Source organism: Colobus angolensis, unplaced genomic scaffold, assembly GCF_000951035.1.
Source record: "Colobus angolensis palliatus isolate OR3802 unplaced genomic scaffold, Cang.pa_1.0 Scaffold9, whole genome shotgun sequence".
NCBI classification, from domain to species: Eukaryota; Metazoa; Chordata; class Mammalia; order Primates; family Cercopithecidae; genus Colobus; species Colobus angolensis.
This window is the reverse complement of record NW_012122931.1, coordinates 12379349-12392667: the sequence shown is the minus strand read 5'-3', so window position 1 is coordinate 12392667 and position 13319 is coordinate 12379349. Positions and strand designations below refer to the sequence as shown.

Here is a 13319-nt window from a genome sequence, read left to right as displayed (position 1 = left end):
TTGTGGGGTTCTCTGTATTTCCTGAATTTGAATGTTGACCTGCCCTACTAGGTTGGGGAAGTTCTCCTGGATGATATCCTGAAGAGTGTTTTCCAATGCATCCAGGGTAGTGCATTACATTTAGTCCTCATATTTCCTTAGGTTCCTGTTGACTGTAGCAGTTTCTGAGGCTTGTCTTGTGTTTAATGACTTTGACTGTTTTAAGAAATACTGCTCAAGTATTTTGTAGAATATCCCTCAAGTGAAATTTGTCTGACATGAAGTCATGAATTTTGAGGAGGAATAATACAGAGGTAAAGTGCCATTTTTATGACATCAAGGATACATGCTGTCAGTGTGACATCACTGTTTTTGACCTCAATCATCTGGCCAAGGTCATCTTTGTCAGTTTTCTCCACCATAAGATTTGTTTTTCCCACTGTGTCGTACTGTACTGTACTATTCTGAAGGAAGTCACTGTGCACAGCCCACACTTAAGGAGTGGGGAGTTTTGCTCTCCTTCCTTGAAGGTGAGGTATCTACATAGAATAGCTGCATATCCCAAAGCTGGAGATTTTGGCAGAGTAAATTATGATACTACCATGTGACAAGTTACTGTGCATTAAAAATACTAAGGTAGGATAATGGCCAAATAATATGAAAAGATACAATATTTTGTAGTTAGCAAAAACAAATTTTCTAAAATCACTTTATAAAAATAAATGATTATAACCTAAAAAGTTTGGCATGTGCCAGCCAAATATTAGCCATGGTTATATCTGAATGGTAAAATTCTTCTTTTTCCTTCCAGTATTATTATTACAGAAAAGCAAAACAATTTTATTAAAATAAGAAAACAAAAATGTTTTATTATACTAAGAAAGCCAAAAGTTAGATTTTTCCTTTTAAAATGCACTAAGGTACATCATTATAATGCTTATGTTTGGGGAAGAGAGTTGGATTTTAGCATGAACCATTAATTCTCAGTATTTGCTTAGTGAATACGTTTTAAGAAGTGCTGATATTTTAGAGTATGGTTTTAAATAGACCTACTTCCAACAATGCCCAAATTCTGCCATTCCAGTCACCCCTTTTTCTTGAAGTTTTCAAAGAAATAGAAACACAAGGAAGAGTGACAAGTGGAAAACACATTGGACTTGAATATATGTCTGGGTTTAAAGGCCTTTCTCTTCCTAATGCTCCAGTCTTCCCCCAGCATGCCCCAGATCCTCAGGATTTTGCAGCATGCATTTGAGAGAGAGCAAAATGTCCTGGGTGCCTTTTGCAGCAGTGACCCTACTTACTACATGGTTCAAGTGGTATTCTGAAATCAGATTGATGTTCACTCTACTTGTGAAGCGGTCATTATGGAGAAGGAGGCATGGACTTCCTCCTTCTGTGTGCATAGTAATAATGACTCATAAAAAGTTTATGACCAGCAAAATGATCTGATTGGTCCATGCATTTCAGGAAAATTAATCGGACACGGTTGTGCTGGTAGAAGTAAAGAGATAAAGGAAGATCAGTGTTATGGTCTGAATGTTTATGTCCCCCCAAAATTCATATGTTAAAACCTAATCATGGCTGGCCGTGGTGGCTCACGCCTGTAATCCCAGCACTTTGGGAGGCTGAGGCGGGTGGATCACAAGGTCAGGAGATCGAGACCATCCTGGCTAACACGGTGAAACCCCGTCTCTACTAAAAAAATACAAAAAATTAGGCGGACGTGGTGGTGGGCACCTGTAATCCCAGCTACTTGGGAGGCTGAGGCAGGAGAATGGCGTGAACCCGGGAGGCGGAGCTTGCAGTGAGACGAGAGCGTGCCACTGCACTCCAGCCTGGGCGACAGAGCACGACTCTGTCTCAAAATAGATAAATAAATAAAAATTTAAAAAACAAAAACAAAAAAACCTAATCACTAATGTGATGCTGTTAGGAGATGGGGCCTTTGGGAAGTGTTTAGGTCATGAGGGCAAAGTCCTTATGCATAGGATTTGTGCCCTTAGAAGAGGCCTAGAGAGCTGCCCTGCCCCATATGAAAACACAGTGAGCACATGCCACCTATGAGCCGTACAGCGAGCCTTTACCAAACACTGCATTTTCCAGCATCTTGATCTTGGAATTTCCAGCCTCCCGAACTATAAAAACAATTCCTGTTGTTTATAAGCCACCCAGTTTGTAGTATTTTGTTAGAGTAGCCCAAAGCGACTAAGACAGTCATTTAGGCTGTTATATTAGTCTTGGTAAGATGAAGCACGGGTCTGCCTTTGGGTGATGCACTAGAAACGGAAAGAGAGAGATAGAATCCAGACTTTGCAGAGAGATCTCAAGATCAGTGATCATTCATGGTAGCTAGAATCAGAAACAAGGTGGTAAAACCTGCTGCCATTCACAAAATAGAGAAGTGTTGAGAAACGTTGGTGGAGTGAGGTGGGGAATGTGAGATTACAGTTTTTGTGGGTGTACTATAATTTACATACAATAAACATACACCTTACATGTTCATTTTGATGAGTTTTGACAATTTTTTATATTTGTGTAAACACCAAAGAAAATGTAAACTTTTCTGTCATCTCAGAAAGTTCCCTTATGCCCCTTTTCATTTGATTTCCCACCCACTCCCAGGTAACCATTTCGATTTCTGTCACCATGGACTTTTGCTCAACATAATGTTTTTGAGATTTATTTGTGTTGTTTCATGTATTAAAGGTTCATTTATATTGCTGGGTAGTATTCCATTAGATGGATATACCATAATTTATCACTTTTTCTATAGATGGACATTTGAGGTTTCTAGTTGGGCTATTACACATGAGGCTATTAGGAACAGAATTGCTGGGTCATGGTAGTTAGATATATATTTAACTTTATGGGAAACTGCCATGTTCTTTACCAAAATGGTTATATCATTTACACACCCATTAGCAACCATTGAGAGTTCCAGTAATTTCATATCCTCACCAACATTTGGTATTTTTATTTTAGCCAGTCTCATGGGTATCAGTTTATGTGTTTATAATTTATGAGCTGTATATACTGTTTATTTTGCTGCTTGAAATGTTAGGGACTATATACCACTACAATTGCAGGGTTTTATTTAAACGTTTACTACACTGCATATACAGGAATATACTGACTTTTGCAAAATGCAGCAAACATTTTTAACATTTGTTATTACATGAAAAAGGTACAAAAGTGTTCAAAGAGATACACATTTCAAGTTGTAGCAGGTTGTGACAGAGTTTTTGAGGGCAACGCATGTATAAAATTAATAACATGTTAGTATATTTAAAATCATAACAAAAATCTCTCTGGTCATGCTGACCATAAGAAATTACTGTGTTGTAGTATACTTATAACAAGGGTAAACAGACTACCACCTCAGGGCCAAGTTCAGTTTGTCTTTCGCTTTTGTTTATTCGTTTTTGTTTTTGTTGTTGTTGTTAAGACAGGTTTTCTCTCTTATGGCCCAGGCTGGAGCACAGTGGCACAGTGTTGGCTCACTGCAACCTCCACCTCCTGGGCTCAAGGGATCCTCCTGCTTCAGCGTCCCGAATAGCTAAGACAGGTGTGTGCCACCACGCCTGGCTAATTTTTGTATTTTTGTAGAGATGAGATTTCACCATGTTGCCCAAGCTGGTCTCAGTCTGCTGGGCTCAAGTGATTTACTCGCCTCGGCCTCCCAAAGTGCTAGGATTACAGGCATGAGCTACTGTGCCTGGCCTGCTCTTGCTTTTATAAATAAAGTTTTGTTAGGACACAGCAGTGCTTGTTTATTTACGTATTGTCTATGGGTGCTCTACAAGGGAAGAGTTGAAAAACTGCAGCACTGAATGGCTTGCAAAGCCAAAAATTTTTACCTGACCCTTTATAGAAAAAGTTTGCAATACTGCATAATCCTATTGCATTTTTGTTTTCTTCTGGAGATTAAAGGTGTTTTTCTTGGGATAAATGAATTAGCCAAAACACAAAACCAGTTGATCAAAAAAAAAAAAAAAAAACCTACCTCTGTTATAACAGCAGTAATTTTCAGAACATAACAACTGACAATATTTTTGCCATTCATTCCGTGTTCTTTTAAAGTCACTATCTGTGCACTGTTGCTGTAAGTACATTTATAAAAACTTGTCTGTTAAGCCATTTTGCTAACTACAGCCTCCTTGAGAGGATGTATTTGGTTGACTCCATCAGTTTGGCCATGAATAGTGTTATATGTGTTGAATTGGCGGGCTCTCTACATCAGTTACATTTATGTTTAACTCCTTAGAAATGAATACAGCCGGGTTTCGTGGCTCACATCTGTAATCCCAACACTTTGGGAGGCCGAGGCAGGCGCATCACCTGAGGTCAGGAGTTCAAGACCAGCCTAACCAGGAGAAAACCCGTCTCTACTAAAAATACAAAAATTAGCCGAGCATGGTGGCACATGCCTGTAATCCCAGCTACTCGGGAGGCTGAGGCAGGAGAATCACTTGAACTGGGGAGGTGGAGGTTGTGGTGAGCCAGGATTGCTCCATTGCACTCCAGCCTGGGCAACAAGAGCGAAACAAGAAAGAAAAGGAATATGTATTGTTGTATAAAGCTTAATTTTATAAGCACTTGCTTTGACTATTTTGCAAAAGCTCTTTGCTTTTTTTCTCTAGGAGATCATCCATAATGTTGCTGTGTTTTATTTTCAGAACCTTTTCAAATTTAATGTCATTCTGATAGGAACTTACTAAATTTATCATTATTAGAATTTCTGCATCATTTTTGCATGATGTGGCCTCCAGCAAGTCAAATGAATTTATTCCAAGTTCTTCAGCATATTTCCTAATGCCAAATATTTTAAGCAAATGATTCACATAGAACTCCTCAATTTATTATCATTCTTGAAGGCATCAAAAAAGTGTGACTTTTCAAATTGACCTTCTCTTAAGGACATTTTGCCCCTTCATTCTCTTTTAATTCCGTGATTAATGGATATGGGATGGCAGATTGACAAGAACTGGCCCAGTTATAGAGAGTATTTTCAGTTTTTTGTTATTTTTTCATCCTGTGTACAGTTGAATTTCCAAATCTCATCTCCTCTCTTTTTTTTTAAATTGAGACAGGTCTCGCTGTGTTGCCCAGGCTGGAGTGCAGTGCCATGATGTTGGCTCGCTACAACCTCTGCCTCACGGGCTTAAGCGATTCTCGTGCCTCAGCCTTCCAAGTAGCTGGGATTACAGGCGCCTGCCACCATGCCTGGCTAATTTTTGTATCTGTAGTAGAGACGGGGTTTCACCATGTTGCCAGACTGGTCTCAAACTGCTGGCCTCAAGTGATCCACCTGTCTCAGCCTCTGAAAGTGCTCGGATTACAGGTGAGAGCCACCGTGCCCAGCCCAAATCTCATACCTCTAATAACTGTATCCTTTTTCGGGTTGTCATCTCCATCATCAGTATGATATGATTGATGTAACTGATGTAAAATATTTTGAAGGTTTCCATATTCCTCTCCATTCTCAATTTAATTTTCTAACCTGCATAGTTGTCTTAAACCACAGTCTATCATTCTTAGCATTTCTTGGAACTTCTGTTGTTTTATAGAATTCCTAAATTCATCTGATTCTCTTTGGATTGTTTCCAGTTTTGGCTGTTAGGAATAAAGCTGCTGTAAACATTGAGTTTGTCTTTTCATGCATTTATATTTTGAGTTCTCTTTGGTAAATACCTAGGAATGGAATCACTGGGTTGTATGGTAATTATGTGTTTACTATTGTAAGAAACTGCCAAACTGTTTCCAAAGTGTATCATTTTGCATTGTATAGGAGTTCCAGTTGTTTCTTATCCTTTGCCAACACTTCTTAATTTTAGCATTTTGTAGATATGTAGTGGAGTCTCATTGTGGTTTTAATTTGCACTGCCCTGAGGACTCGTAATGTTGACATCTTTTCAAGTGCTTATTTGCCATGTGTTAGATCTTCCTTAATGAAACGCCTGAATCATTTACACCCTCCTACTTTTAAAAAAATTGTCTTTCTCATTAGAGAGTTATATATTCCAGATACAACTCCAACTTTATTTATTTATTTATTTATTTTTTGAGACGGAGTCTCACTCTGTCGCCCAGGCTGGAGTGCAGTGGCCGGATCTCAGCTCACTGCAAGCTCCGCCTCCCGGTTTTATGCCATTCTCCTGCCTCAGCCTCCTGAGTAGCTGGGACTACAGGCGTCCACTGCCTTGCCCAGCTAGTTTTTTGTATTTTTTAGTAGAGATGGGGTTTCACTGGGTTAGCCAGGTTGGTCTCGATCTCCTGACCTTGTGATCCACCCATCTCGGCCTCCCAAAGTGCTGGGATTACAGATCTCAAACTTTATTATCAAATGTGTTTTGTAGGTATTGTGTCCTGGCCTATGACTTAACTTTTCATATTTTAAACAGTTTTTTGAATAGTAAGATTTTTAAATTTTGATGAAGTATCCAGCTTGTCATTTATTTATGATTCATGTCTCATAGGGACCCCTCTTCTAACTCTTCAGTTCTCTGTTCAGCTTATTCCTCACTAGCACTCTACCCTACAGTTCTAGCTACCTTGCCCTCCCCAAAATCTGTGCGCCTGCTCACTCACTCACTCTGTTGGTCACTCTTGCTGGTTTCCCTCTCTCCCCCACTTTCTCAACTTTTGGAGGTACCTCCAACGCCGAGCTCTATTTCATTCTGGAAACTACCACCATGTAAATTAGTTGCTGTAGTCATAGATATCCCTTGGATTTTTTCCTTTTGTTGAAGAGCACCACAGTCCTGAGCTGCCATTAACTGTTAAGACTATGTTAATAACTAGAAGTAACATATGCCACTCAAACTCTTTGAAAAGCAATTTGGCGACTTCCTTGAAGGTATAAATAGTTTACTGTTTAAGAAAGAGCATAGGCTTTAAAGTTAGTTCAGATCCCACAACCGTAAAATATTCATGGCCTTGGGAACATGATTACCCAAAAGGCTAGAGAAATTATTGGACAAGAGAAGAACAGCACTTGCATTTTTCATCTTAAAACAGAAGTATCATGTTCTTTGGTATTATACTGATTATGATGTATTCTTACCAAGGAGAATCAACTCTATTGTCTTAGCTATGAAGACACTGCATTGTTAAAAATAGAAGGTCATGTTTCTGTGTTCCGGTTCTTTACTGTGTCAGCAAATGAAATTTAACAAGGGGAGAATATTGGAAATAGCTGGGTGCTTGGTGTATTTTACAAAGGTTTGTTGACATTATTTACATTTGTTCAGTTTTAGTTAACTCATTATAGAAGAGGAAACAGTTTTTGTTCGTTGGAAAAAGCAAAGGATATTTTCCCATAGCCTGCTTGAATCTCTTGGCATTTGGTGGTCTGGTTCATTCTGAGTAGATTGCTTTGTGCATTCTTATGCCATTTGCCTCTAGGACAAACCCCAATTAAGTAACTACTCTTTTCCATTTGAAAACTGGCATATGGGCTTTATTCCAAAGCATCAATTAAAGCAGCAGTTTTTCTACTGGGAGCACTTTACCTCCTCCTTTTGCGATTAGTTTGAGTATTTTCCTATGGGAAATCCATTCTTAATAGCATATTTTCCATCTTACAATAGAAGGGGCAGCAGCTGCAGTTCTTTGTAGTAAGGATGGAGTATAATATGGAAGTGTATAGATGAAATGGGTTGCTTTTCTTCCATCTTTTTTCCCCTTTTACATTTGCTTTTGCTTGAGTGGGTGGTCCCTGAAGAGGCAGTAACTATGGGCATGCATATATGTATGTATGTCCCTGCAACATTGAAAGTGTGTAAATGAGAAGACCTGCGTAAACCTGAATGAGAATTTACGTAACTAACCTAACTAAAACCTCTTTGCTTATGTTTCCACAGGAGTCTCCCCAGGACAGTGCTATCACCCGGGATATTAACCGAACATTCCCAGCCCATGACTACTTTAAGGACACAGGAGGAGATGGACAAGATTCCTTATATAAAATATGCAAGGTATTTCAAGTCAAAAAAAAAAAAAAAGACTCAATTTTGAGTGGTGGTTCTGCTTTGAAATTATATAAGAAACAGCTACAAAGTATAATTTGTATTTGATGTTCAAGAATTCAAAAAAGAGAGAAGACATTGCAAAGTCAAAGGTGAGAACAGAATTTTAGACTCATTAAAGAGTAGAATATAGCCGGGCACGGTGGCTCATGCCTGTAATCCCAGCACTTTGGGAGGCTGAGGCGGGCGGATCACAAGGTCAGGAGATCGAGACCATCCTGGCTAACACGGTGAAACCCCGTCTCTACTAAAAAAAAAAATACAAAAAATTAGCCGGGCGCGGTGGCCGATGCCTGTGGTCCCAGCTACTCGGGAGGCTGAGGCAGGAGAATGGCGTGGGCCCGGGAGGCGGAGGAGCTTGCAGTGAGCCGAGATCGCGCCACTGCACTGCAGCCTGGGTGACAGAGCAAGACTCTGTCTCAAAAAAAAAAAAAAAAAAAGAGTAGAAAATAATTGGAAATAAAATGGTGGTAGGGTTTCCTTTCCATTTCTAATCAGGATTTTTAGATGACAGTTTCACATTTAGACTTTCAAAATTTGTTTTTATGTTAAGAACCTCTGAGCCCTGTGACATTGCAGACTCCTTTTCAGTATTCACTTTATAAGTGATGAACTTGGTACCTGTGGTACCATCTCACAGTGGGAAGTGTCATTGCCTATCCAGGTGGACTTACAGCACTGCAGCATAGTAAATGATGGGAGATTCTGCTTTCTCTCAAAAGGTCTATACCCAAACACTAAAGGGAGTGATAACCTGTTCAATTTCAGCATTCCATTTTCAAATAGATTTTGGCACATTAGAGCGATTGGGTTATAAAAGGAGGAGGTAGGAACAGAGTTTTTCGATCTTCGTCTGTCCTCAGAATTCGTCTTTAGTCTTTTCCTCCCAAAAGTAATCAAGTACTTATTTAGCATCTCCTATGTAGTAAGTATAAATAAAGCATGAGACATGTCCCTAATGCTATATGACAACGGGTTTTAGGACAGGCTAGCAATAAAGGATAGGCTCACGAGTGAAAAGTTAGATTTAAACTACAAGGACAGTTGAGTTTAGAGAAATATTTTTTAGATTTAATTTTAACTTTTACATAGGATACATAAAGCTATGATTTCTGTGGTAATCTTCCTCTCTGATCATCCTTTTTTAGCCCCTTCTCAGTTTTATTTCCTGCTTAAGTGGTGACCCCTGCCATCTCTTACTTTACTACAGAATTTCCTGGAAAGTAACACTGTGTCCACTCCCTCTGGTCCTCGTTACATACTTTTGACCCCACTATATTCTAATTCCTAATTCATGATGCTTTTCCTTGCAGAGGTTTCTGCTCTTGAGCATAAGACATGTCACCCTCTTGGGTACGGGCTCACTCTCATGACTTCACTGACTTCATCATTTTATCTCACACTACCTGCCGCTAAACCAGAGGCCTTCCTCTGGGTGATCAGTTGGTAGTTTCGCTAGCTCTACACCATCTCCCTGGGTAATCCCTTCCACCCCCAAAGCTTCAGCTATCACCACTGTACAGATGTTCTCAAATCTATATTAACTCAAGGTCTAAATTTCCAGCAGACAATTAATCCCCATGTAAAAGTCTGTCAAGTATATCAAACAGAATGGGTTTAAAAATAGAGTTCATTTTAAAACATGGTTTATTATGAAAAATTTCAAGCATAAACATTAATTAATATAATGATTAGTCTAACTGATAAATATAGTTAATATCCCCCACGCTAATTCATTATTTGTCAATGTATTGTCACAGTTGCTTTGTCTCTTTTTTTCCTTTTTCCTGAAGTACTTTAAAACAAATCTTAGACATCATGATCCTAATTTTTTAATACTACATCTCTAAAAAATAAGTTTATCCATCTTTACCAATTAGTAGCTACTCCATATTCAAATATCCTTAATATGGCTGGGTAGAATCAAGATCCAACAAGACCCACATTACATTAAGTTGTTGTATCTTTTTAAATGAAACATAGTCCTCCTTTTCTCCCATACCATTGTCCTGCTGGAGACAATCATTTCTGTTAGTTTTCAGTCCTGTCTTTGTCTAGGTTGTGTTAGGTATGGCTGATGTCTCTCTTAGCTTCATTCTGTCTCATCACCGCCCTGGTAGAGGCCAGTATCTTACATTGCTGGCAGTTTTACAAAAGCTGCTCTGCCTTTGGGTTCTAGCCTGTGTATTCTTTACTCCTTGCCTAACACAGAATTAGATCATTTCAGTGGCCTCCACAGAAACCTTTATAACTGCTACTTTATAACCATGGAATTAAATGAAAAGTCCTAGTTCATTTCCCTGGATTCCTTAGCTTAGTGTTGAAGATACTTTGTATTATATCCTGATTTTGCCCTTATTGCTGCTTCTCCAAATATTGTATGCATTAACCACATTGAACTTCTCACTGTGCTCTCGTTGATTCACTTGTCTAACCTCCCCACTGAACTGTGATGTGTTCAAGGGCAGGGATCATTTCTTAGATATGGTAGCATCTGTAGCACTTGGCACAGTGCTTGGTCTATAGTAGGTGTTTATTAAGTGTTGATGAATTAGTGAAATGTCTTTTCTTCCCCCAGATTTCCTTACAGCCAACTTGAAACTTATACTCCAAACATTTTCCAAATATATCATATAATTTCACACCTGTATGATTCCTTTATCTTCCATCAGCCTGAAAAATATGCTCCCTTCCATTTTCTACCTGTAGAAATTCAGTACAATTTCATCCTATTATTAATACATAATTGCTGAAGCTCTGTGCTGAGCATGTTAAATGAGAGGACTAAATGAGAAGAATACATCAACTCTGTGATATTAATACTAGGCTTATTTTCGTATTACAAATTAAGTTACACACTCAAGATCCATATCTAGGCTGGGCGCAGTGGCTTACGCCTGCAATCCCAGGACTTTGGGAGGCCAAGGTGGGTGGATCACCTGAGGTCAGGAGTTCGAGACCAGCCTGGCCAACATGATGAAACCCCATCTCTACTAAAAATACAAAGATTAGCTGGGTGTGGTGGTGGGCATCTGTAATCCCAGCTACTTGGGAGTCCCAGCTACTGAGGCAGGAGAATTGCTTGAACCTGAGAGGTGGAGGTTGCAGTGAGCCAAGATCGTGCCACTGCACTCCAGCTTGGGTGACAGAGCGAGACTCCATCTCAAAAAAAAAAAAACGATCCATATCTAGACATTGGTAGTTGTGGGATTTTTAACCCAACTCTGACTAACTCTAAAGCCTCTGTTCTTTTGTAACTGATAAAACTGCTAATGGATATCTTCAGAGACATTGCCTATTTTCCAAAGAGCTGTTCTAGCATATATTACTACGCATTTTTAACACAGTGTTAATACTGGTATTAACATTTGTTAATTGTTATTAATTTGATAGGAAAGTAGTGCCTCATTGTATTATAAACTGATAATTTCTAAAGCCCTTTTTGTACATCTTGTCTCTAGAAAAGTATATGTGTTTCTCATCCTGTAGCCTTCTTATCAGATAAACTGTGATGAAATGGGTATGGTATAATAAGATTACATTGAATTCCATGAAAATTTCTGAATGCATGATCATAATACATGTATTTTTAAAAGCTATAGTTTCACCAAAGCTAGTGATAAAATTTGGTTGCATATTAACTTGACTAGCATCTGCTAAGTATTGGCACCGTATTTTGCTAAGAGTTATATATTCTAAACATACCCAATTCTAAGTTGCTTCCTTGGAACACAGAGGAACCTTGGCACAAAAAATAAGTGGAAAACAAAGGAAGTTTCACAAGAAATAAATTTGTCAAACAAGGAATAACATCTTGAAGATACAGGAATTTCCCTTTCTACCACATTTACATGAGAACTACAAATACCAGATATAAAAACAGAACTCTGAAAAAGAACTAAAAAACCAAAGAGTAAACCATGAAGAATGTTAGATGTCAATATTCTATTCAAAATAATGTTCAGAGGAGATGGGTAGTAATCATTTGCTGCCAAGAAAAATAAAAATAAGAATTCCAGAGGAACCCACAAGTGTTTTCAGAGTAATCTCGCTTATCAGAAAAGTTATTATGATATTGTGGAAAGAATTATATTTTGGTGTCTTTGCCAAAAGAGCTTTTCCCAGAAAGAAAAATGAATAACATTAACAGTGTTTAGTGAGTGCATGCTGTATATGAGGTGCTGACTAGGTTGAATAGGACATCACCCTGTCCCTCACAAAGCCTACTCGTCTGGCAGAGAAGATGGACATGTAAAATGCAGTGTGGGGCTGGGCTTGGTGGCTCACGCCTGTAATCCTAGCACTTTGAGAGGCTGAGGCAGAAGGATCACTTGAGCTCAAGAGTTTGAGACCAGCCTGGGCAACATGGTGAGACCCTGTCTCTATTAAAAAAAAAAAAAAAATGCAGTGTGGGCCAGGTGCATTGGCTCACACATATAATGCCAGTACTTTGGGAGGCCAAGGCAGGAGGATAGCCTGAGCCCAGGGGCTAGAGACCAGCCTGCGCAACATAGTTGAGATCTCATCTCTATAAAAAATTTTTTAAAATTAGCCAGGCTGGCTCACGCCTGTTATCCCAGCACTTTGGGAGGCCGAGGCGGGCGGATCATGAGGTCAGGAGACCGAGACCATCCTGGCGAACACGGTGAAACCCCGTCTCTACTAAAAATACGAAGAAAAAAAAAATTAGCCAGGCGTGGTGGCGGGCGCCTGTAGTCCCAGCTTCTCGGGAGGCTGAGGCAGGAGAATGGCGTGAACCCGGGAGGCGGCAGAGCTTGCAGTGAGCTGAGATCCGGCCACTGCACTCCAGCCTGGGCGACAGAGCGAGACTCCGTCTCAAAAAAAAAAAAAAAAAAAAAAAAAAAAAAAAAAAAAATTTTAGCCAGGCTTGGTGGCGGGTCCCAGCTACTTAGGAGGCTGAGGCAGGAGAATGGTGTGAACCCAGGAGGCAGAGCTTGCAGTGAGCTGAGATCGCGCCACTGCACTCCAGCCTGGGTGACAGAACAAGACTCCGTCCCAAAAAAAAAAAAAAAAATTTTAGCCAGGCATGATGGTGCAAGCCTGTGGTCCCAGCTGCTCAGGAGGCTGATGGGGCAAGATCCCTTGAGCCCAGGAGGTTGAGGCTGCAGTGAGCCATGATTGTACCACTGCACTCCAGCCTGAGCAACAGAGCAAGACCCTGTCTCTAAAAATAAAATAAAATGCAATGTGGTAGTAATATAATAATAACCATGCTTGTGTAGCAGGTGCCATAGAGGCAGAGAAGAGAGGGATTCATTCTGGGGGAATTGAAATAAGTTTGGTGCCTGA

General features: G+C 39.6%; 1 protein-coding gene across 1 annotated transcript in view; it reads left to right on the top strand.

The window, feature by feature from the left end:
* The window catches only part of RABGAP1 (RAB GTPase activating protein 1), a 173971-nt gene that overhangs the window by 124817 nt on the left and 35835 nt on the right, over positions 1 to 13319 (top strand). The window contains exon 13 of the mRNA XM_011931468.1: positions 7845 to 7958. Within this exon, the coding sequence (XP_011786858.1) occupies positions 7845 to 7958 (114 nt within the window). The remainder of the gene's footprint in view (positions 1 to 7844; positions 7959 to 13319) is intronic.